Source organism: Capra hircus, chromosome 15 (genome assembly GCF_001704415.2).
Source record: "Capra hircus breed San Clemente chromosome 15, ASM170441v1, whole genome shotgun sequence".
Taxonomy (NCBI): Eukaryota; Metazoa; Chordata; class Mammalia; order Artiodactyla; family Bovidae; genus Capra; species Capra hircus.
In genome coordinates, this window is record NC_030822.1 from 2,286,871 (window position 1) to 2,312,444 (window position 25,574).

Sequence of the window (25,574 nt, forward strand, 5' to 3'; positions counted from 1 at the left end):
TTACTATAAGCGATACTTTTGGGGCCGCTGTACCCATTTGTTCATCTGACCATCCCTGACATTCTGGGCCAGATAATTTTCGTTGTGGAGAGCTATCCCGCCCATCATTAAATGAGTAAATGTCAGGCCTTCAGTCATTAGACACCAAAAGCCCTCCCTCCCAACTCCCAACCTCCCCAAGTTATGACAACCGAATACCTGCACACTGCAAATGTCCCCTGGAGGCAAGATCACCCCCGACTGAGAGCTAAGGTCTCTGCCATCTCCTTTCCTTTCTGCTGACTATGACCCACACACGCTAGCGGAACACGCCCCGGTCCCCTCAGACCGACTACTGGGCAGTGAGACAGGCCCGCTGCCACCAGCTCCTGTGAGTTTAAAACGGGAGCCAAGGGTCTGGAATTTTAAGGGAAGTTGTCTGCGTTTAACACGTTAGCAAACAATGCTTTAAAATCAGACTTCCCTGGCGGCTCAGACAATGAAGAATCTGCCTGCAGTACAGAAGACCCAAGTTAAATCCCTGGAGTTCAAGTTCAAGCTCACCTGGAGAAACGAATGGCAACCCACTCTTGGCATTTAAAATCTGGAAAACCTTGCACGATCTCTGACCCTAACCCTAGAGGTCCCCCCGCCCCAGGCCTGGGACTCACCAGTAATCACTTCAGTGAGGTCCATGTCACGAGCCTTTCGGAGCAACCGCACGAGAGCAGGAACACCGTCACAGTTTTTTATAGCGATCTTGTTATCCTGGTCACGCCCAAAAGAGATATTCTTGAGAGCACCACAGGCTCCGAGGTGCACTTCCTTTTTGGGGTGGTCTAGCAGTCCCACCAGCACTGGGATGCCCTTGAGCTTCCGGACGTCGGTCTTCACCTTGTCGTTGCGGTAGCAGAGGTGTTGCAGGTACGCAGCCGCGTTGGACTTGACGGCATCCAGGCGGAAGCCCAGCATGGCGATCACCTCGGGCAGCTCTGGCTGTCTCCAGTTGGGGGGCGGGGGCCCGCCCTTGCGCAGGCTGTCCAAGCTCGCCAGACTCCCTCGTTCGTGCTGGGCCAGGGGCGCCCAGTAGTACTGGTCTGATGGCACCTCCTCACCAATCATGTCTTCATAGCTCCTGTGGTGTTGGAAGGACCAAGAGAGAAAAAAGAATACACCAAGCTGTCATGCATGGTTCTTTGGAGAGCTCCCATTACCCCTCATCTTCAAGGAAGGAAGAACCCCAGCTCTAGCATACTAGATCTCATCTCTCCTTTGCATAAAGAATATACTGATCGATTCTTCTTAATGAGATAAGACAGTAATTTTAAAGGCATCTGCGATGAGATTAAAGCTTTCGTTTTTTTCTGTGACGTCTACTAGCTTGGAGGAGCAGCAAACATCTGGATGGTTGATCACAAAAAAAGAACCGACTCCTGACTGCTCGGTGCTAGAATGGCACCTGATCCCTAGTAAGTTCTCCAGAGAGAGACTGAAGTAAATCTTCAGACAGCAGAGTTAATCAAACCAGTGAACTTGGCAGCAGAGAAACCAGGGAGCGACGTTTGACACCAGCTCTCGTGAGGCATTTACACACAGGAAGCAGCTGACGGGATAAGCCTCTCCTCACCCGATTTTGGAAATTATTTTTTAAAGAGAGAGAGAGAAAGTGAGATTCTTACGGAGTCTCTTTTTTTGAGAGTAACAGCAGTACACGTCAGTGCTCTTGCCTGGAGGATCCCAGGGATGGCGGAGCCTGGAAGGCTGCAGCCCACGGGGTCGCTGAGGGTTGGACACGACTGAGCGACTTCACTTTCACTTTTCACTTTCATGCATTGGAGAAGGAAATGGCAACCCACTCCAGTGTTCTTGCCTGGAGAATCCCAGGGATGGCGGAGCCTGGTGGGCCACCATCTGTGGGGTCGCACAGAGTCGGACATGACTGAAGCGACTTAGCAGCAGCAGAGGACACCGTGCTACCTCAGGTAGGACTTAGCTTTGGTACTGACGAGCTAGCTTATAAGCTTGAACATGAGTTTGCACAGTTCATCCCAAGGCCATCTCTGCTACCCAACAAATGGGTTTGAGACAGGATTTCTCGTCTCCAGTTTCTAAAGGCAACACTTCCAGTTCTGTCAAAATGCCCTCTACTGGCCACCGCCACACTTGGGGAGCCCAAGCACCGAGAAGAGAGACAGAGCCAGAGCCGCCGCAGGTGACAAAGAATCTAACCGAGACAGGCCTCCTGCTCGTGCTGCCGACCACCACTAGAGGGTGAGGCTGCCACTGTCATTTATTCCTAACAGCCAGGAAGGAAGAGACCCAGGACCTGCGAGCTCATCTCACTCAGTGGCTCCCGCAGGAGAGGGGAGCATCCATTGTGTGGAACACTCCAAAGAAGCCTCTCGTTTACTCCACAAAACCACTGCCACTGTCAGCAAACCCTCGAGGTTAGCCTGAGCAGAGGGCCTGCCTCAGGGCTGCCAACATTACGCTCAAACACAATTCAAATGGACAAAGCAGTCAGTCAAAAAAAAAAAAATTCACTATTGTTTAATATCACTGAAACAAAGTACACAGGTTATATAGCTAAGTGTTAAGAGTAGGCTGCTGCTGCTAAGTCGCTTCAGTCGCGTCTGACTCTGTGCGACCCCATAGACGGCAGCCCACCAGGCTCCCCTGTCCCTGGGATTCTCCAGGCAAGAACACTGGAGTGGGTTGCCATTTCCTTCTCCATAGCATGAAAGTGAAAAGTGAAGTAAAGTTGCTCAGTCGTGTCCAACCCTCAGCGACTCCGTGGACGGCAGCCTTCCAGGCTCCTCCATCCATGGGATTTTCCAGGCAAGAGCACTGGAGTGGGTGCCATTGCCTTCTCCAAGAGTAGGCTACTAACCAGCAGGTCAAGTAGGACTCCACTTCAGGAGGGAAAAATAAGGTCAGAGTGTGTTTACATGTGTAAGGAAAAGAACACAAAAGAAAAGCATAAGAATTTAAGGGAAGTTCTTTATCAGTGGCTGGTTTCGTGGTGAAGGTGTTTTTTCTTTTATTATTATTTTAATATAAAGCAATTGTAAAACAATCACCATAATGATTTTGGTCACTTTTACAAGTGGGTCACGACATTCTTTCCTTTGTCTTACAAATAACAAAGCTGTGCCCAGAGGATTAGATGACTTGCCTCCGGCTACACAGCTTCTGGCAGAGGCACAGCCAGAACCCAGGCCTCAGGGTCAGTGCTCCTCACTCATCTGCCTCCCGGTTTTCACTTGACCTTGGAGTGCTCTCCGAGGCCGAGAACAGGAAGCAGCAAATGTTCTTGGCTAGTCGAGCAGGTTTCTAAGTCCAGTACCACCCTGGGATAAACCCAAGAACCAAGCCCAAACCCTCCTTCTTTATGTCAACTGCTCCAACCAGGGACAAGAGAATGACCTGGCCGCCAGCACTCACTCAACCCACTGAGTCCACTAATGAGGAAGTCGGGAAAAGCACGCCTGTCCCCAGGAGAAGGCGCCACCACCCGAGGCCGCCTCCTCTGGTGATGGCTGTACCTGGTGTGCCCCCAACCCCACCCCGGGATAAAACATGAGTCACGTGGGGGCTGGATACCTGCAAGGTGAGTGACTCAGCCCTCCGGCCCGGGCCCAGCCCCGTCTGCTATTAACCAAAGCTGCCTAACATGAGTGAAATGAGCGCCCAGGCATCTGCTCTAGAAAGTCATGGCCTCACACGGGAGTTCAGCAACAGCTGGGGCTACATTCTTACCATCGAGACATCCGTAAATCTTCTCCTATAAGTCTTCTTAGTTTCTTTGCTCAGAAAACAGTCTCTGATTTAGTCTAAAACAAGGTTGGCAGCCCATGGGCCACATCAGCCCCAAAACTAAGAACAGTTTTCATATTTTTTGAGGGTTTTGCTCAGTCACTAAGTCATGATCGACTCTTGTTGACCCCATGGACTGTAGCATGCCAGCCTCCCCTGTCCTCCACTATTTCCCAGACTTTGCTCAAATTCATGCCCATTGAGTCGGCCATGCTATCTAACCATATAATTTCATATTTTTTAAAGGTTGTATAATGAACAATGACACACAACAAAAACAATATATTATTTGTAAAGCCTAAGTTAGTTCCACGGTCCTTTATAGGAAAGAGTTAGGGCTTCCCTGATAGCTCAAATGGTAAAGATTCTGCCTACAATGCAGAAGACCTGGGTTCAATCCCTAGGTCAGGAAGATCCCCTGGAGAAGCAAATGGCAACCCACTGCAGTATCCTTGCCTGGAGAATCCCCATGGACAGAGGAGCCTGGTGGGCTACAGTCCATGGGATCGCAAAGAGTCAGACACAACTGAGCAACTAACTTTCCCTTTTTCAGAAAAGGTCTGGCAGCTTCCATTCTAAAGCGTTTTCTCGGTGTAAACCATCTACCCGTCCACACATCAGTTACGGCCTTTTGCACGTCAGCAGTAGCCAGAACTAGTGAGCCTTTCAGGGTGTCAGTAAAGTACCACCCTCTAAGGAAGCCAGTCCATCTCACGGCACAAATCCAACGTAAGAGGAAAGAAGCCAAGCACAAGGATTAGGGTTTTTGTGAGATCAAGGTTTTTAACTTGAGATTCAAGCCACCGGCAGGGAGGGTTCTTACATATACCTTTAGGTGGTTCAGACCTTAAAGAATCTGCCTACAGGGCAGGAGACCTGTTTCGAGCCCCGAGTTGGGAAGATTCCGCTGGAGAAGGAAATGGCAACCCACTCCAGCATTCTCGCCTGGAGAATTCCATGGACAGAGGAGCCTGGCAGGCTACAGTCCAGGGAGTCGCCAGACAGGACTGAGCAACTAACACTTTCACTTTCAACTGTCTAGTCGGCTCCTGAAAGCCTAAAATCCTTAACCTTGTTCTAAACACCAAACAAGTGGAAGAAATTCACAAGAACAAGTATTCTATAGCTTCAGATATCAGGTTCCAAATGGGGCGTCAAATGTTAGGCAGAAAATAAAGAAACTCTTGACACAGAACCAAAGGCCTCTCCTCAGGACACAGACCAATTAACTGTCACAGGTTGTTTTCTATAATTAGAATACATGATATTTATAATGAAAAAAGGAGACCAAAAAAAACAGGTGAGGATTTAGCAAGACCAGAAGAGGGACGATGAGGCCGGTCTCCTACAGACGCGGGCGGGGGAGGGGCCCGCTGCCCCCGCCGGGAGGAGCTGCCCCCGCCGGGAGGAGCTGCCCCCGCCCGCCGCCCGCCAGGCGCTGCGCCGCCCTCCTCCCTGCCCACCTGAGGCGCCGCCGCGGGTCAGAGGGCGTCCCCGTCCGCCGGCCCGTGCCGTAATCGGACATCATGCCGTAATCCACGTCATCATAGCCCATGCTTCGCTGGTCGTCCTCCAGCCCGTAGGGCTCCGGATGAAAGCGGTGCAGATCCACGCTGCTCCCGCCCACCCGGACCTGGGGCTGCGGCCCGTAGACGTCCTGCCGGCTGGGCGCCCGGTAGCCTTCCATGCTGGGCCTGTACCGCTCCTCGATGCGGGTCACCCGCGACAGGCTGCCGTAGTTGTCGCCGCTCCCGGGATACCCGTCCTCATAGTGGCGGCTGTATCCGTCGGGCGGGTAGTGGAAGTTCCTGGGGAGGGTGGCCGTGCCTGCTTGCCCCACGTAGGGACCAGGGCCCCCGTTGCCGTTCTTGCGGAAGTCACGGCCCAGAGTCTGGATGTAGCTGTTCGACACCGATGAGGCGTCTACAGGCAGCCCGTCGGGCCCCATAGGGACTGGCTGCACCGTCCGAGTCGTCACAGTCTTCACCACTTTCTTGACCTTCGAGTAAGGAAAGAAAAAAGGAACGTTAATGACGCGAACAAATTAAGCTTAGACTCCAGACCCCGCTAAGAAATAACCCTCTGCTCCCAGCCTGCTTTCCCTGGAAATGCCGAGCAATCGCACCGTCTCCCCTTCGGTCTTCCGGGAAGTCTGCAGGGAACGAGCCCGCACTGGCAGTCGCCGTGCCTCGAGGAAAGCTGCCGGGACTCTTCCTCATTCCATCAGGTTTTCTCATATCTCTTCTAGCTTCCCCGTCCAGCCAGGGCACCCTTTCTCTACACCTTCACTACAGATCATGGGCCCTTCCGCCACCCTAGTGAACTGCCCAGCCCTTCCCCTCAATAAAGGCCACAGGAGGACGTCCACCGTCACCCCAGACCTTACGCAAGTCTCAGCTTACTGTGGTCTCTGTGCGCCGAGTGGTTCCATCGTCCGAGGTCTCCACAGAGACCACAGACATGGCGCCCTCGGGGTCCTCTTCCGTGTAGCTCTCCACAATCTGCCCCGGCTCCTGCATCCTGGGGATAGTGCTGTATAGAAGGTGGCTGTGATCCTACACGGAAGAGAGAAAAAGGAAAGAGCCACTCCTAAGCCATATACACTAACGATCCATCCCAACTAGCAGCACAGTCTCCCTGAGGACAATCCATCTTCTGAATTTTTAGGAGTGACTGTTCCCACTTTCCCAACTTGTACAAAAGGGCAGAAGACATAAGTTCCCAGTCCCATTCACTTAACAAACAGGGACTGAGTTAACTATAGCTACATCAACAACACCCCAGTGGCAGAGACAGCAGATATGCCGTCCCAGTTCTAGTCATCTAAGTGAACATGAACTGTGTAAAAAACAGCTATATCTGTATCTGAGTAATCCTTCAAATAAAACAAAGTTTACCCAGTAAGAACCTTTAAGATGAACCAGAAAACCTCAGTAAGAGCTATCTTCTGAATGGCTCAATGTTATTTTTCAGATATGCCTAAGGCTCAAGACCAGCTAGATTTTAGGGAGGGATTTCTACAAAGTATAACCATGCCCACTCTAGAAAAGGGATGCAGTAATTGAGGGATCAAATACTAAATCAATGGCCAGTATAATTAAGTCCAAAATAAAACCATATATATACTTTGAAGCTCCCCTTTTTTCCATTTTTTTCCACTAAATGAAACTAATCAATGATAGTTTACAACGTGCCAGGTAATTTAGAAGACACCAATATGCTCTCAAGCTGGGAAATTAAAAAAGATATGAACAAGCAACCCAGACCTTGAACCAAAAGAGGTACCTGGGGTCCGTTGAGGTTTAGATCTGAAAATTTCTGTCGCTCAAGGTCAGCATCGCCCACAAAGCGGCCGTTCTGAAACAGAGCCCACAGGAAGACAGTTCGATTCGCGGCCTTCTTCTGCTCTATCAAACACAAATGACCTTTTTCCAAACAGGAAAAGGGCTTTCAAGAAGGCATGTGTGGCCTGGAGTCAGTACAGATAAAAGAACCACATCACGCCTTAGACTCAGCACCTCAGACCCGCAACTAGGCCTGGAGCTCGGGCGGCCGTCCCTGAAGCGTGAGACTGCGAGGGCTCCGAGGGCAGAGGTGCTCACATGCTTTGGTCAGCTCTGTTCAGCGCCTCCCTAGCACCCTCAACAGTGCCTGCACATCCGAGGCACTCAAAACTCTTTTCTGAATAAGGTAAGTTCCCCATGAAATCTGTTTGGAAAGCCATAAGAACATAGGAAAGTTGGAAAAGCTAGGGTGTGGGGTTTCCAAAAGCCTTCAGTGTTTCATGCATCTTCACACTCTATAACCTTGGGAGACTCCCACACCAGGCAGCTTTATAAAGAAAGAAGCAAGAGATATGAGTTCCTCTTTCCAAGCAGGAAGAAAATAAGCATCTCAACCCCCTTTAAGCAAACAAATGTCTCAATATCTTCATCACCAATTATAAGATCCACAGAACACATTCAAAAATGTCAGTTAAGTTGCTCCATCCGAAGCAGCAGGGAATAATCTCATGACCTTATACTATGTAAAGCACATTCGACCACTCCCCTTCAGAAAGCATGCACTGAGATTCAGCCACCTTGAGAGACTCTTCCCTACCCTACTCCCATTACGTAGGACGTGTAATGCTGTAGGCAAAGGAAGTTAAACATTATTTTCAGGAAGAAGGAAGGGTGTGGTTTCACTGCTGAGCAGAAGTTAAAAATAAAAGACAGAGAGAGACTCCATGTACTAAACCCTGGAATTCCCCACCACCTCCAAGGCTGAGCGGTCCTGCTCTCCTTTGCAATATATACCCCTCCAACCCTAAGCCTCTATTCTTGTTCCTGTAAAAAGCCTAGAAGCACTGCAAACACACGGCTTCCAAATTCCTGATCGTCCCCAAGGGAGATTATATCCTCTCACTCAACAAGCTCCTTAGCCTGAGGGACCTGCTCCATTTCAAACATTAATAAGCAATCATGAGCATGAGCATTGCTCTCGATTCCCATCAGGATCTCTTAAGACGAAGTCTATCAGGCAGTGCCTACTACACACACACATACACACGAGCACACACACGCACACACGCACACACACAGACAAAACCTCAGACAGATTACATCACAGCAAAGTCAGACTACAGAAACCATAGGAAACACAAGATACTTCTCGTTTCGAACACCAACTCACTTCAGAGTCACAGCTGAGTCAGCCAACCCAGAGACCACTGGCTCCTGCGGTCATCTGGCTTAAAAAGCAGCATGATGCTCCCTCTCCAACTCTAACCAAAAGAATTAACAATGACCCCCTTCTCCAAAAAATGACTTGCGCAGCCAACAAAAAGAGTGTGGAGCCGGAATACACAATTTACCGACACTGCCACGCCTCTGAGCAAACTGTTCTCTGAGGAAGAATGAGGATGCAAGATGTCCAATTTCCCCAACCACGAAGCAGGCATTTAATATCCTGAATTTTCGATATGGAGGAAGGGGGAAACCAGGAAAAAAAAAAAAGTAACTTGAGTACAGCTTCAAATTATATGATCTGCCACTACCAGAACGGCATCCCGACCCAGAAACCCCACTGCAGCCGACAGGAAGTCAGATGGATGCTTCGAGAGAGACGTCCACGCAACTCGGCAGAGCGGCAATGTCCTCTGTCTTAACCAGTCCCGAGCGCCCTGCGAAGGCGATCACGAGGCAGGGGCACGGGACGCCCACCGTGTGGAGAGCAGCCTCCCCGAGGGGTCCGTGTCCGCGGGCAGGCCTGGCGGACGGACGGAGGGTTACCTGGTGCCGCCGCGTGAGCGTGCCGTTGGCCAGGAGCGGGCTGGCGTCCTGCGGGGAGACGCGGACGCGCTCCAGCTGCGCCGAGACGTGGCGCCGCTCCTCCTCCAGCGCCCGGGTCAGCTTCTCAAACTGCGCCTCCTGCTCCTTCACGGAGGCCAGGATGCTGGCGGGCGACTCCACCTCCGAGTCGTCCATGGAGGTGAGGGCAGGGCAAGAGAAGGTGGCCCACTGAGGGAGGGGGGGAGGGAGGAGGCCCCTCACTGCACACTACCGGGGAGGCGAGAGAGGGGAGAGAAGGGCACAGGTCAGAGAGGACAGGCGCACGGTTCACCCCAGAGCCAGAGATGCCCCTCGCGGTCTGCCTGCAGAGAGCCGCCACCAAGCCTGGGCCCGCCACCGGCGCCTGCAGCAGCAGGGTCCTCTGCCCACCACCCTCTGTAACAGCGCGCCCGGAACAGCCGTTGAAAGCAAAGGTGCAACCAGACCCATGCCCTGCACTGTCAGTGAGAGAGGATGGGGCCCAGGACCGCTCATACGCGAGATTCAAGTCCGCTCCTTTTCTCACTGAAGCTGCACCGCCGCACCACAGACAAGCATTCAGCGTCCTGCGCCGCTAGCCGCCTCCCGAGACAGAGGGGCAGGGCAGACCTTAGTTCCCTCCCCCAGGTCCGAACACTGAAACTGCGGCAGTGGTGACAAAACACACTGAACGAACAGCTCAGGTAGACTACCAACAAGAAATGGAAGAAGCAAAAACAAAAAAATGTTCCCACCATCAAAGGCAGGAAATAAAACTAAGGCCCTCAAACTGAATAATACATATATAAAGGGGCTTTCCTACTTTTCAAAACTGTACTGCAATATTGAAGGCAGAATGTGTGCCTTGGCTAACGGACAAGAAAGCAGCAGAATAAAAAAGTGCGCAGAAAGGAACCATTTTCAGTGACCTCCACATCTCGCTGTGCAGTAGGAAAAGGAGCCATCATATGGAACTATATGAAGTTATCCCTTCTAGCAGTTCATAGACTAACCTTTAGTTGATGGCTGGGACTTCCTACACCCCTGCCATCCTGAAGAAAGCTCTAAATAGGCTCCATTTTTGCCTCTGTACTTATTCCAACTAAAGGTAAACATCCAAGCACCTATGGGGATGTGTGTAACTACCACCATACGCTGTTCCGAACTGAAGGGCGCCCCACACCCTGTGCCGTGAACTACCGAGCTGGCTAGCGAGTGGAGGGGCACCGCAGTTGCACTGTTGGGTCCAGTCGCGCTTCTCTCTCTTACGAGTTGGCAGTGGGAGACTTTCTGGGGAGTCCCAGATGCACCATGTTGAAAGGTGGGTTTCAGAATAAACCCTCTCCTCTATTTCCCACCCGCTCATCAACCCCTCCAGAAAAAAAACACTTAACAATTTTTTATTGTTAATAAACATATTTATATACACACCTGTTAAGAGAAGGTCGAAACTGATTGGTTTAACAGAAAACAGCCCAGGCTAGATCCAAAGTATCATGGGAGAAGCATCCCAGCCACCACAGCAAGGAGGAAGCAGGAAGGAGAGAGCTGTAGGAATACGTGGAGGAAAAACAGGAGTGAGAGGAAAATAAAATATATCTAATGTATTAAAAAAAAAAAAAAAGGAGCAAGGGCAGATATGGGGGGGAAAACATCTAGGAACGGGGGTAATTTAAAACCTGACCTGGAATTGCTTAATATGACAGACCCCCTTTGGACTTTGATGTCTTCAAATACACGGACCCTGAATGTAGCTTTCAATAAAACCTGGATTCTGCGGTCATGTCAGAGTTTCTCTACCGCTACTTCTGCAGAGCACTAGGAGCAGGTTATAATATGGATAGAAAATTCATTTACCCCCTGTTCCCAGCAACCAAACTGGGAAAACTGCTTTAGGAACGCCCTTCCGCCTCCTCCCCACCCCTGAGGCAGAAACGTCAAGAGCCCAGTCCCAGCATGCCCACAAAGACGTTGGGAAACCAGTGCAACAGTCGTGCTGGGGAAGGCATGTGGGGACTAGTCAGGCTCAGCCTTTTGCTTCGGTTCCCTTTCCCACGCTCCCCAGGCCGCGGCCAAGCACGGACGCTCAGGCCTGTCTGCCCCAGCGCACACACAGCATTCAGCAAGCACAAGTGTCCAGAGGGACTGACAGACAGGCGCCCAACAGACCCCCTGGGCTTCCCGGTGGCTCAGCTGGTAAAGAGTCTGCCTGCAGTGCGGGAGACCTGGGTTCCATCCCTGGCTTGGGAAGATGCCCTGGAGAAGGGAACGGCTACCCACTCCAGTACTCTGGACTGGAGAAGTCCATGGACTGCATATCCATGGGGTCACGAAGGGTCAGACAGGCGGAGGAACTTTCACTTTTCAAACTCCTTAATTAATTCTCCATCCCCCAGACTCCTCCCAGTGGGTCCAGGCCCTAAGTCCAGGAACGAGGTCCTTCAGCCTGCGCTCTGGGCTCCCACAGACACTTACCAACCCCTGTTCTTCCTCTAAGTTCAAAGGCCGCTGTCGCTTTCTCAATCCCCTGCATAGCAACAGGCCACTCAAAAGTCTTATTTTTAAAAAATATTCCTCCCTTTCATTTTTATTACTGAATTTTAAGCACTTGTGCTTACCCACTATATTAGTGACCTACGAACCTTCCATACTAAGAGGACTCTGAGCTCAAGAGCTTCTCCCAGGTCAGTCTGAACTGTAGTTACTACTCGGGCAGTCTCCACCCTGTAATTTTCTTTGCTAATAAAAGACCAAACTACCACTACTATCGAGCATACAGTGACAACATTCCCTGTTGCAAAGAGAAACTGTCAGTCTGCCATAAAATCTCCACCTTTTGACCCCATGACTTTAGGAAGGGTAAGGAGGCTCTACCCAGGGCTCCAGCTTGGGAAGCAGGATCTGGAGACGTTAGCTTCTCCCATCTCCATGGTTTTTAAAGCGGACCACCCGGCCCTAATTTGGAGAAAGTGGAAACATGAAGAAAGAGAAGATCAGATTCCTAGGACTAAAAGCATGGGGGAGGCTTATCTGCCCGGAACAGGGCCGAAGCAGAGCTTTGCAGGACAGAACTGGACTCAGAAGACACACCCCATCCCAGCTCCACCACTAGCCAACGACGGCAGCAAGGCCTGCCACGTTCTTGTCTCTAAGGTGCCAACACCGCCAGCCCAGCCTAGCCCAGAGCCACAGCGAGGAGCAGCCAAGACAACGTACATTATATAAATGTGGGGTATTAAGTTGTTTCAAGATTTAGTTTTTATCTCCCAACTACATTACTTAATGATAATGCCTCAGCCTAAAACTATTTTGTGAACTAGTAGATGAAATTAACTGGGTCAAGGGCATAGCTGGGTTCTAGGGAGTGCATGAGCTGGTTTCCCTACTCCAGCACTATTTACTAGGAGGTCCTCCCTAGACCCGTGTTTCTGGGACGCAGGGGGCTTCTCTCCAGCGCCTGGCAGCCATCACAGAATCACACGTCTGCTGTGACCGACTCTCGATGCCCTACTGGAGGCTTTAGCAGTTTATTAGCGAGGAGAAAGGGAAGGTGAAAGAGCTAGCAGTCACTGAGTGTTTTGGATTTATTATCCTGGCAATCCTTCCAAGGACTCTAAGGAAGTTTTACTGCAAATGAGAAAACGAGCTACAGGTGAAGAAATTACCCAAGGTCTCAGTTAATAGCAAATTTTGAACTTAAGTTGAATATAAAATGATAGTCCAACACCTCTCTCCTACAACTCTTAAAAGGTTTATTCCCAAATATCAAAGGAAAAGGGGAAAAGAAAAAGTTTCTACTTATCTTTAGGTTAACGGGTTACCCATAATGTCTCCATATAAGAAATAAGTGGGATTAAAAAAAATAAATAAATGGAAAGAAAGCATATGTGGGGGAAGAGAATGAAGCAGTTAGGGTAAGCTATACAGGACATCACCTCACAACTCTGAGACTTGAGTCTCATGCCAAACATACACAGCATAAGAAACAAATTATCCTAGAGACCAGAATCTGCAAACCATTAACTAATTTTGGCGGTTAAGACCCAGGAAAGCCTCAAGACTACAGGCCGACACCTTTACCGGTCTGCTACTTTCATTTTCAATGGATTACACTTGTCCTCCCTAAAAACAGATCATTGGGAATTCCCTGGCGGCCCAGTGACGAGGCCTTGGGGCTTTCACTGTCACAGTCCCAGGTTCGATCCTTGGTCAGGGAACTAAGATCCTGCAAGCCATGCAGTAAAACCACCACCCGCCCCCCCCTCCCCCGCGAGGAAAAGCTCACTGAGGAATTGCCAAGGTGGGGGAGGGAAGCAAAGTGAACAGGTGCAACTTGCAATTCACCTATCACTAGATTTTCTGAGAACACCTTTCTTTATTCTTAACAAGCCAAGACCTATAGACCCTGAATTTATAGGGTTCCTATATTCAAGCACGGACAATGGTAAATAATATCCAATCTCTTCTATAAGAATTATAAACCAAAAAAACAAAGTGGAATTCAATTAGATACCCAGAAAGACCAAACAGTTCAACAATGTCAACCAGGTATCAGGGCAAAAAGTCACTTGCCTACAGCACAATCCCCACGATGATGTTCTACTGTAAACAGGCTGCAGAAACAGTTTGGAATGAGGATTCTTAGAGGTTAAGAATATCAACTTCGGAATCACACTGGCTGTGTTCAAATCTCAGCTATGTCACTTCTTAGCTATATGACTTTGGGCAAATCTCTCTAATCCTCAGGGTTCTTTTCTGTAAAATGGAGAAATAGGGAGAAACGAGACACACAGGACGGCTGTGAGGATGAAATGAGACGCTCCATGGCGAGCACTCAGCAAACGCCCCGCCGCACAGAAAGCTACTGCCACCACACTGCTGCAAGGAGGCCCCGCCAGTCCCCCCAGAGGAGACCAGTCCTGAGGATTCACTGCAAGGACTGACGCTCAAGCGGAAACTCCAGTACTTTGGCCACCTGACGCGAAGAGCTGACTCATCTGAAAAGACCCTGATGCTGGGAGGGATTGAGGGCAGGAGAAGGGGATAACGGAGGATGAGATGGCTGGATGGCATCACCGACTCGACGGACATGAGTTTGAGTGAACTCCGGGAGTTGGTGATGGACAGGGAGGCCTGGCGTGCTGCAGTCCATGGGGTCACAAAGAGTCGGACATGACTGAGCGACTAATACTACTACCACCAACAGCTGACATAAAGGACTAAGGTTTGGGAGGTGTTGGTTTGGAGATGTTGGTTCCGGAGGTGTTGCTGGGGCATTTGAAGAAACCACTCATCCCCGCAGGCGGCCCTTCGCCAATAACTGTAGTTCCGTAAACTACAGGCTATGGGAATTCTTCACACTCTTAAGGGTTGTGAAGTCGCTCAGTTGTGTCCGACTCTTCGTGACCCCATGGACTGTAGCCCACCAGGCTCCTCCATCCATGGAATTTTCTAGGCAAGAGTACTGGAGTGGGTTGCCATTTCCTTCTCCAGAGGTCAAAGGACCTGGAGTTCAAGACCTGGCTTTTCCAGAAACAGACCGTGAGACCTTGGAGAAGTTATAAATAACCCCATGTAAGTTTTACTTTTTGTTAACTTTTCAGAGTTTAGCTTTATAAGATATGTAAAACTGTAGACAGGGTGACTCTGAACCTCTCTCCCACCTCCACACAATTCAGCTAAGTATAACCAAAGTGATGACCAAAATTAGGCATATAAATCTCTGTGGGAAGAGGAAGATTATTTGTCTTCAGATGGAAAACTCTAAACCCCAAAAAGCAGTCTTTGGGCTCTGGAAGAAACCAAGAAAAAAGAAATTTTATCTTCTGTAGCCAGGCTCATAGGCAGTGCTCTTCCCTTCTATTTCTTCATTACAGAGTCAGAGACGAAGTTATGTCTTCCCTCTAAACGCAATGATAAGCAAAAACTGCATCATCCTAGGGACGCCAGACAGCTTGTTTAGAAGGTGCGGACAGAGCCACCTACCGAGGGACGCACGTCAGGGAAGCACAGCGCCCGTGACGCCGCAGAGCAGGGTCAAGCCAGACGCGCAGGTGTTCTCGCACGCAAGGGCATCTACTGGCCTCGACTGGCATTTGCCAAGTTCAAGCCAAAATGGGCCCGTTCAACCACAGAGAGAAAACCCACACTTAATTGTTAAATCAAAAGGAATATATTTTGTCGATAGTTTTCCAGGGCTTCTTAATCACAGAGTGCTGATACCAAAGTCCAAAGTCTAAGCACCCCATCCACCACTTGAAGTTCCACCATCTGAACTGAGAACAATTCAAAGCTCAGTCAGAACAATTCTAGTGTTTCTCCCTGCTGGAAAGACTCGCTCCCACACCAACTCAGACCCTGGACAGGATCTGCAATAAGACGGAGAGAGGACTGTGTTCACTTCACAACCTCCTGCCAGCTGCGCACTTCTCGGAATTACAGGACTGATATTCCAGAACCTGACTTGCCTCAAGTATTTAGCAGTTTCCTTGCTCCCTGTGACAGGCCCAGCTTCTCCACTTCAGAGCACCCAAAAGGCTGACCGCGGAGTCTCTAAAGGAAGGGCTAGGTCTCACCGCGCCCACCACCGCATGCACGCCAAGCCCCTTCAGGCACACCTGACTCTTTGCGACCCCGTGGACTGCGGCCCGCCAGGCTCCTCTGCCCACGCCGGGGCAGTCACGTGGGGATTCTCCAGGCAAGAACACTGGAGTGGGCTGCCATGCCCTCCTCCAGGGCGTCTTCCTGCCCAGGGATGAGCCTTGGCAGGCGGGGGTTTGTTACCGCCAACACCACCTAAATCTCATGAATTAAGGGAGTCTGGTAAATCACCCTCCTCTTAGGAAAGAGTGACCATGCTATCTCACTGGAGTTTCTGAGAAAAAAAAAGAAAAACAAATACATGAAACATTTTGGGGTTTTGTTTTGTTTTTAAAGAAATACTCCTTGTTAAAAGGCAGCTGAGCTAGCAATCTCTATAGGTCACTAGGACACCTTAAATATTCTAGTTACCTGTTCCAGGATTTAAATGTTTTTTACTGTGACTTTATAAGAAAAAAAAAAAAAAATCACCTCCACCATCTTGACCCTAAATTCAGAAACCAGATGGAGCATTCTTATTGCTCTGGAACCCCCCAAACCGTAACATACTAAAATGGCTAAATGCTAGGCTGGCTTTGAAGCAAAGTAAGGGTGTGGCTCTCGTCTACTGAGGGGGCCCAGGACTGAAAGAGTATGGAAAGAAACAAAACCTGCTTCTCTGGAGGGCGTGTGACACGCAGGCAGGACTGGTCTAACAAGTCCTCCTGAGCTCTCGGGCCAGGCTGCCTCCTCCTCCTCCCCCACTAACCACGTGCCTCTCCGAGGCCTTCCGCTGGGACAGATAGCACTGAATTTTCTCTCAATCCTGAGTCTGAGACACGTCGAGTTACTTACCTGTATCCCTGTTGCAACCCTGACAGAGGCACCTCAGCCAGCCTTATAAGGAGAAAGCAGAGCTTTAGGGAGAGGCCGATAAGAAAACAAAGATAAGAAGGAGGGGCCAAAAAAAAAAAAAAAAAACCCCAGAGGGAGGTGTCAGACTGGAGGAAGGGGAGAGGCCAAATGCCTTTCTCCATTCTACGAAAAGTGGGAGAAAGAGAGGGAGGTCAGCATACAAAAGGAAATTAGGAAAAGTCTCGTCAAAACGGAACTTCACTTCTGTCTCATAAAAGAGAAATGCTAAAATTAACTAGGATACCTTACACTCTTCACTACCACAGGCTAGGAAAAAAAAAATCCACGGGAAAAAAGCTTAACCTTAAGGTTTACTAGAGGTCACCCAACTGTTTGAGCTCACATTCCTTTTTTAAAGTGGCAGCTTCTCACCGAACCGCCTAACTTTCTATCTCTGGTATTCCCACCGACTCTTTTGCCCATTATTTGAACATGACCTGGAAAAGCTGAAAGCATGCAACTGAATCATATCTACAGCCCAGCTTCCTCAGAAAGCCCTGAGCCCTAAAAGCAACAAGACACCCGTTCCATCACGTTTAGGCTGCGCCTCTTTTGACACAAGCAAGAGAGACAAGTGTGAGTCTGTGAGGAAATCACGAGGTGCGAAGGCCCTATTTCAGCCGCAGGGCAGATGGCTGAAGGAAATGCTTCGCTCTAAAAGAAGGGGGGGAATATTTGTGAGTTATTAATTACTGACCTCTGCCTATAAATAAACATACACACTCTTCCCAACAACCTCTGAGGTAGCGTTGGCCCCTGTGGTAGACGAGTAAACCTGCACATCAGAAGGATTCCGTTTCCTGCCCAAGGTCAACACAACCAGTGAGTGGCAGAAACGCATCTTTTCTGCTCCAAGTCTATGTTCCTTCCCCTTGAAAGGCTGTAGTGAATATGAACTTTCTCTGTTTCTTGCGGTTAAAAGTCATTCTAATTCAAATACCGAAGGTGACCAAAGGTAAATTTTGGGTAAGGGGAGGGAGGGGCGGTGACCAAGGGTGAGGTGGAAGCATCTAGACCTTTGGGTATTGCCTTCATTTTAAAGAGCAAGACCTTACTCAATTCTGGAGAATAGCCAGAATTGAAATACCTTAGATTTCTCATTTTAAAAGGAACAAGAACGCAGGAGAAAAGCTAAGAGAAACAAAAGAAGTATTACTTTGTACAAATCACCTCCTTTCCCCCTGAAAGGCCTGCTATTGAAATCTGGCTACTTGCCACATTCTCTAAGCACAGCTCAAGAAAGAAAATCTAATCACAAATATCCCTACTACCATTTTTAATGTGACATCTCTCTAAACCAATAGCAGAGATCGGAGGTGGGATGGAAGGCAGAAGGAACTAGAAGCGGGGAAGACTGTGCTGGCCAGCATCAGAACAGAGGGGAGGGATTGTTCTAGCGGGATGTCAGCAATCTGCCTCCAGGGCAGCTGTCCTCCAGCGTCGTCAAAGGCCGCTTGTGTGCGTTTTCAGGGACGAGCCAGCTCCGCGAGAAGCTGAAGACTCAGCCACCCAATCCACAAATTGAGAAGAGATGCCTGTTTCACAGCTGGAATGGAGGGCAGGGAAAACACAAACCAAGGGGAGCTGGGGGTGGGGAGGGGCGGGGTGCTACAGGTGCTGCTTCAGTCCAGACGAGGGAGGGTGGAAATCCCTGAAAACGGCCAACCATGGCCCACTGGAGTGCAGAGAACTGCCAGCGCCTCTCAGTACTGAAAAGCGGGGGCGCGGGCGGGCACTCCCCTTGGTGGCCCAGTGCTGAAGGCGCCGTGCTCCCGATGCAAGCAGCTCAGGTCCGGGCCCTGGCCAGGGGCAATGGGTCCCCCCGTCACTGGCACAGTGAAGTGAGTAAATACAGAGACCATTCTTTTTAATAAGTAGGTTTCTCCAGCTCCGTACGGACTAAGGCATCAATTGGAATTGCCTGTTTCTACGACGCATGAGACAGGGTGCTGGGGCTGGTGCACAGGGATGACCGAGAGGGATGGGATGGGGAGGGAGGTGGGAGGGGGGTTCAGGATGGGGACACATGTACACCCATGGCTGACTCATGTCAATGTATGGCAAAACCACTACAATATTGTAATTAGCCTCCAATTAAGATAAATAAACATATTTTAAAAAAGGAATTGCCTGTTTCTATCCTTTTCAGACTCAACACCATATCTGCAATATATACCGTGAATAACATAAAATAAACATCTACCTCCTTCTAACAGTCCTTCCTTAATTAAATCCTAGAGATCTATAAATAGCAGCAGCACACATACGAAAAGTCAGGGAAACCCCAATAGTAAGAGACGGTCGCCATTTATTTAACTCGAGTGCTGAATGCGAAAGGCACAGTCACAGCTCACACTCCCTAGCCCTCGGAGAAGCTCACTGCCCTGAGACCCACTAGACACACAAAGGCTGCTCTCTTCTCGGTGGAGCCCGGCAGCAGAGCGGCTCTCCAGGGACAAAGAGATTTCACAGGAGAACCACAAAGACATCGCCCCTCTCGGCTCCCCCACTCCCAGCTTTCTCACTTCCTGTCACAGTAGCACCAGACCACAGTCTCCCAGAAACAAACAAATACAAAGTGCTGGATTCTGGGCTGCACGCCAGCCGCATTCCAGGGCATCCTGTCTACCAATCGCCAGCCCGGGCTCCCACTCTGCCCCGTGCAACTCCTTATCATGTTCAGGGAAAACAACCCTCCTCCCTGCCCCAAGCTACAGGGGACAAAGCTCGGGCCTTTACTAATCAGCAGAAAGATCCTGTGTGAGGACCAACGGGCTCAGAGGAGCTGGGGCGATTTTCAAGATTCCTTCTTGACTAGTTTTTTCACTTGGGGGACTGGGGATTTTAAAGCTGCTGCTGGTGTTATACTCAGCTCAGCTGTGTGTGATACATCTCACAGAAAGCTCCATCATGGCAACCTGATCACCAATCTGAATTCAGTCAAGAGAACACTCGCCCCTGGGAAAACCACTTCAGAACACACCCTCCGTCCGGCTCTCTATCACCATTTCTACTGTTGTCAAAGTCTTTCAAACTCTTCGCCACCAGCATAAAGCTGCTTTCTAAAAGGCCCCACAGAGAACAAACAAAAGACAGCAGACTCCACCCTGTGGAGAGGCGGAACAGGCACCCGCAGACGCCGGGAGCGAAGTTCTCTATTTCCCCAGGGAGTGAAGCGAGGCCTCCTAGGGGTTGCACAGTAGCTCTTGCAGCAAGAAAGGTCAGCACTACAAACTCAGCGTTTCCTGCTCACTGCTGCCCCCGGAGCGGGTCAGGGGCTGCAGGTTTGGCACCTCATCAGGAAGGAAAGCCTCCCTGCCTATAAGAGCCCTCAGCTCAAACCAAGAGTGGAATAAATGATACATTTTCCTATTGTCTCATACAAGCCCACTGGGTGTTAGCCTTAAACTCCGAAAGCAAAGATGCACAAAGAAGTCAAGCCCTATTGACCAGATTCTTGAAATCCAAAGTAACACCCTTTGCCCCCAGGGCTCAATTCCCCTTGCATAAAGGTTTACAGCACAGAGCTCACAAACCAGGGGGACATTCCAGGCAACTATCGAGTAAGTAATACACTATTATTTCTCATCTTTTCCCCTTCCTTCCTCCTTGGCTGCTAGAAGCTCCCTGTTCGGAAACCTGATTTGGATGGTACACGTTGATGCAAAAAGAGCTAAGTCTAAAACAGCACAATTAGAATGAATTAGTCCATATCTGGCTATGATATAACCAGATAAAAGGAGATGGGGCAAGCATAGACACAATAATCAAGTCATTATTTAGCCGTATTCACCCTATATTTCAGACCAGAGCCTTGCCACTGCAAGCTGTATCACTGAGGCACACACAGTTTATAATCTCTTACACAGCGCTGAATCAAACTCAGGAATAACTTTAAACATTCGTATTAATTTAAAAGTTAGTATTCTTACCCAATTCTCCTTCATTCATACTCCAAGCCAAATAAATTCGTGGGAGATGGTTATACCAAAAGCAGATAAAACCGCACAGTAGGAGAGTTTAAGATAGATATATATATATATATATATTTTTTTTTAAGATACTTAAAAAAACACACACGCCAGACAGAGAACCGGACACACCAGTATCAATGTTTTTGTTACTCTAAAGGGATACTCAGCAAGTTCTCTGCCTCAAATTGAGCAGGTGAGACAGAAAATGCATGCTGACTCAGAAATACAGTCACCCCACAATGTGAGGGAGGGAAGCAGACCTGTGAAGCCAATTGATCGCAGTTCAGCACGACTTCACCGAAGGCCCCGCTCCTACTCCTCTCCTCTCTCTGGCTATTTGCAGACAGTCAGAAAACCCACCAAAGAAATAACAAAGAAGTAAGGAGAAAGTCAGTGGAAGGGACCGAGACTTAAGCTGAATATTGAATGGCTGGGAAAGTATGACTGTTTTGCTATTTAACTTCACATATACCCCTTTCTCTCCCAGTCAGCCCAAAGCGGAAAGAATTGGAAGGAGGGGAGGCAGGGGAAAGAATGTGATTGGGAAAAGGTTTTGCTACATTCCAGCTAGCCAGCATCCCACATAGCATTAAAAGTGCCCAACAATCCAACCCCACTACTGAGAGTCACTAGGAGTCTGCTAACACACACCCAATTCCTCTACCACCCTCCCCCTAAGACCCTGAAAAGAAGCGTAATGGAGATAGCCTGATGAAGGCACCAGCTGTTTCCCCCGCCCTCCCTCCCCCCCGGGCCCCAGAGACCACAGTTCAAACTCACATCAAACACTTAATACAACTGACTGGCCAGTAGGAAGGAGAAGCCAGAACTAAAATAGCAGGAAGAGTGCCAACTGGCCCCACGCAGAAGGAATGCTTTCTTGGCTCAATTTAAAGATACAAAACTTGTCATCCACTCCCCTCTGCCCATTTATGCTCTCCTTTCCACAACCTACCCCTCAGCATCAAATGGACTTCAGTTTCTTCCCTCCTTGACCTATTTTCAAATGTCAGGGAATACAGGGGAGGTATAAGGTTTAATGTAAAATAATCGTCTTGGAGACTGGAAGGCTTCCTGGACTGCAACAGCAAACACAGCACAAAGCTGTTACATAAGGTCAAGTAGAAAGCAGTCCACACAGCATCCATCTCCGTGTGTTAAGAAGGGAACAAATGCTTCTGCTCTTCCACAGATATAACTTGACCTCCCAGGCACGATAGCCAGTTAAAGCACTACTGTGACCAGCCCCTCCCCCAGCCATATTCTGAGTGGGCCAGCATTAGCCAAGGAGGAAGGGAAGGAAGCCAGCACTTCCTTTTCAGACAGGAAGTAACATTGGCCCTTCCTGCTGAGTTTTAAACAAATGGTCCAGCTGAGTTTCAATGTTAACATCCTCTCCTGAAGTCGTTCCACAATTTCAAAATTGAGAAGGGGGATGGAGATGTGGTCTCAGCTTCCCTTCCCCCCAAGAGGCAAGTCCTCCATCCCCTACTAAGCGCTGGCAGAATCCCCAAATCCAACAGTGACATCAGCCATTTCAAAACAACACGGGATGCAGAGGCAGAGAGTTTCCAACTCTCCACCGACACCACAAACTAGCCTCCTCCACTTCTCATACTAAGTAACCGCCCATCTGAGAATTCATACGGCTCTGTAGCTTAACTCAAAAGTTCCGATTTTGTGGTCCTCAAACCTGAGTGATAAGAATCACCTGGGAAGCTGTTTTTAGAACCATCTCCCAAATCTACATCCCCAGTCCTCACACCTTACTATCTAGGTGCCTCAGAATTCATCTTTGTAAAAAGCTCTCAAAGCAGTCCTGATAGCTGCTGGAACCCCCATCCTGGCCTGTCCCTGACAACCCTCTGCCCACCACATTCCTCTCCCAAAAAGGACACTGCTTATGAAATACATTATTTGGACCTGCTGTACTGTTCATCAGACAGCTGATTATTCAGTTTGGATTAAAGTTTCTTTGAAAGTATGGAATTAAATATATAAATGGCCAGAATGATACAATACTAAATGCTATATTCCAGGCTCAGAACCTAAAAGAAAGAACTATCTCACATCTTTGGAATCCTGAGTTGCTACAGTGGAGGATATCCCTATTTATACTGCAGATTGGAAAACCCAATTATTGTTTCAAATGACTCAGTTCAACTTTCCTCCAAGGAACAAAGAGCTATGCCACATTTCCTAAGACTGGTTCCACATTCCATCCCAAAAGAAGTCTGAAGTCCTGAATCTAACATTCAAGACCCTACATAATTTTAGCCCAGTTGACAATATAATAAACTCTGGATTCACGTGTTACCTCTGACAGTTATCCAAGTAAGTCACTTTAACTTCTGCTTTGAATAGCAAATGAATAGTAAGATGTTTTTAGAAGGAGCATAAAGAGAAATATTTCCACAAGGAAGCATGTCACCAGAGACTTAGGAAAGAAGAATGGCATCAAAAGACTTGCTTTCAAGACAACTATAAACATCTGCAAAGCAGCGATTTAAAGCAACTCCAAAATGTGGGGAATCTGATTGCCGAGAGTATTTCCTGCAAGATGATACACAGTTATCTGACCAAAGGAGAAGGGGATAGGAGGGGGAAAAGTTTCCTGATTGAGGGCATCTCCCAAGGATGATATTAGGTAACAGAATGACAACTAGATAGGTATAAATAAAGGGAAGAATAGAGAGTAACCAGGTCAAGCCCTAGGGTTAAACCCCAAACAGAGAGAAACCCAGAGAGAGACAGGGACACTCTTTCACTGGAGGACAGACTAGCAACACAAGAAGTCTTGCAAGGGACAGAAAGAATGGGATTCGAGACTCCTCTGGGAACCACCACCCTTTTCCTTTCCGTCATGGGATACCACAGAACGCCGACCACACAGCTGGTGCCCCTTCAGTCCCACCGCAGCCGCCCAGGCCAAGGGGTGCAGCCTGTGTTTCACCACCATTACTGCTTGAACAGGTCAATACACGGAAAGGGAAAACAGACAGACAGTTAGTTATCAGGACTGATCACATCCTCTGATGTGCAAGACAGTAATATGGATACGGTGGCCTATAAAATGGACCCTGAAGCAATTTAATCTCAATGATTAGGGCTGTGAGGAAGCAGGAACTTTTGGTCCAATGAGCAAAACAAAAAGCAGCAGATAAGCGGGGTAGGCATAATATTCGGTCATAAGCCAAATCAGCAAATGTACTAAAAAAAAAACCAAAAACTCAATGTACTCAAACGTGCTCAAAAAGAAGGCTGTCACTTCTCCTGTTCATAGAAATTCGACTCTGTAGATCAGTTGGTGGAGAAACAGATTTCTCTAGGGAAGAAAATTTTGATTTCAGTTTCCACACACACACAAGCTTATTCTAAATAGCTGCATTTCTTTTATCATTCTCCAAGACAAGGGTCATCCACCTATGCAAATTCCGCTACTTTGCAATTTCTGTGCTGACTATTCTGCAACGGGACAAGGATGGAGGCTGGGCCAGGCGTCACCTCAGCTCCTTATGAAGCATACACAAAACACTGCTGTCAGCTGTCGTCTGGGGTCTGCAGCGAGAAGACTTCTTTGTGCCGTGCGCGCAGGAGTCCTCTACGGCCTCCCTACATGCAGCACCCACTCACGGGCCTCCCTCCAGGGGTTTGCGGCCCCATCTCTCTTGCCTGCTAGTAACAACCAGTCTGTCAGGGCCTTTGCACTTTGTACCCTTATCTGTGTGACTTCTTTCTGAGTTCTTTTAAGTCTCTTTCAGACATGGCTTGTAAGTGGGGCCTCCCCAACTGCTCCCTGTTAGAGCCACCCCACTCCTGCCCCTGCGCTTGTTACGCACCGCTCTACATATTAGGCTATATTTTCTCCCTCAATAGTGTTATCATACTCTGACTTCCTGCGTATTTACTTGCTCTTTTAATGCCTATCTCCTCCAACTGGAATGTGAGCTCTGTGAGTCCCAGTCGGTGCACAGCAGGCTCTCGGATCTCTTTCAAATGAAGACGTTTCACTTTTTTCAGCGAACGCAAAAAATTAAACTTTAGAAAAGTAAATCAACATTATTTCATTTTTCTTTCTACAAATTTTTTTCTAATTGTGACGTTAGGCCCATCAGTGGGAGTCTCAAGTAGTCTTACCTGCAGATTCGGCTGACCTTCAGCAGGGTAGACATTCAATGGACAATTCTCCCCTGGTTTACAGAGCAGTCAGCAGAGAGCTAAACGGAGAAGAGGCTACAGAGCTTCCCCCATCCCAGCAAAGAAACAGGGAAAAGAAATCAGATTGGCACTCTGTTTTAAAAGTGTACTGAATATACACCAGCTACTTTATTTCAATGAGATTTACTTCACTTGCAATGAAATGGAAACTGTAGGTGCTTTGATAAAAGTACTGAAAAGTTGACCTAGTTCCTATAACAATGCCTTATATCCTCAACCACCAGAATATATTTTGGTTTTTCAAATATAAGCTCCCTAAAACAAATATCTTTACTCCACAAAGAGACCTCTCAATACACGACCGTATTCAATATTGAACAACATGGGAAACACACACAGGACTGATAAATAGCCCATAAGTGACTTACTTTTACTCTTCTGCTCTACTGAATAAAAAATGAGTAATTAATTAGTAAATGTGGCTGATAGTTGAAAATGGAGAAAAAAAACAAACCCTAATCTGAATTAGAATTCAGTCTTCCTGAATCATAACAATTAATCCTAATCTAGACCTAACTGAAATAACCAAATTCAGTATCCTAATACTCGAACCTTCACCACATGAGTACAATTTATTCTATTTTAAGAATTAGACATTTCTTTCATATTAAGTGTTAGTGAGGCAAAGTGATGCCCATGAAGACCACCAACCTAAGGGGAAAAAGATAGGGGAGGCAAAAAGGTAAAGGAGACACCAAATAAAAGAGGAATGCGAACGAAAAGGAGAAACCGTAGGAGAATCAGTGGAGGGGAACGTGGGTCTGGTGCGCAGTGAGTAAGAATCTACCTGCCAACGCGGGGC

General features: G+C 48.5%; 1 protein-coding gene across 7 annotated transcripts in view; it reads right to left on the reverse strand.

Moving 5' to 3' along the window:
* The window catches only part of CTNND1 (catenin delta 1), a 44,331-nt gene that overhangs the window by 12,226 nt on the left and 6,531 nt on the right, over window positions 1–25,574 (reverse strand). For 5 of the 7 annotated variants that reach the window (XM_018059040.1, XM_018059042.1, XM_018059041.1 and 2 more), the window contains exons 2-7: window positions 10,518–10,634; window positions 9,069–9,335; window positions 7,081–7,152; window positions 6,198–6,350; window positions 5,259–5,794; window positions 651–1,114 (exon numbers count right to left, since the gene is read on the reverse strand). In XM_018059040.1, the coding sequence (XP_017914529.1) occupies window positions 651–1,114; window positions 5,259–5,794; window positions 6,198–6,350; window positions 7,081–7,152; window positions 9,069–9,263 (1,420 nt within the window). In that variant the 5' untranslated portion in view covers window positions 9,264–9,335; window positions 10,518–10,634. The remainder of the gene's footprint in view (window positions 1–650; window positions 1,115–5,258; window positions 5,795–6,197; window positions 6,351–7,080; window positions 7,153–9,068; window positions 9,336–10,517; window positions 10,635–25,574) is intronic. The other 2 variants (XM_018059043.1, XM_018059044.1) reach the window with 2 other exon arrangements.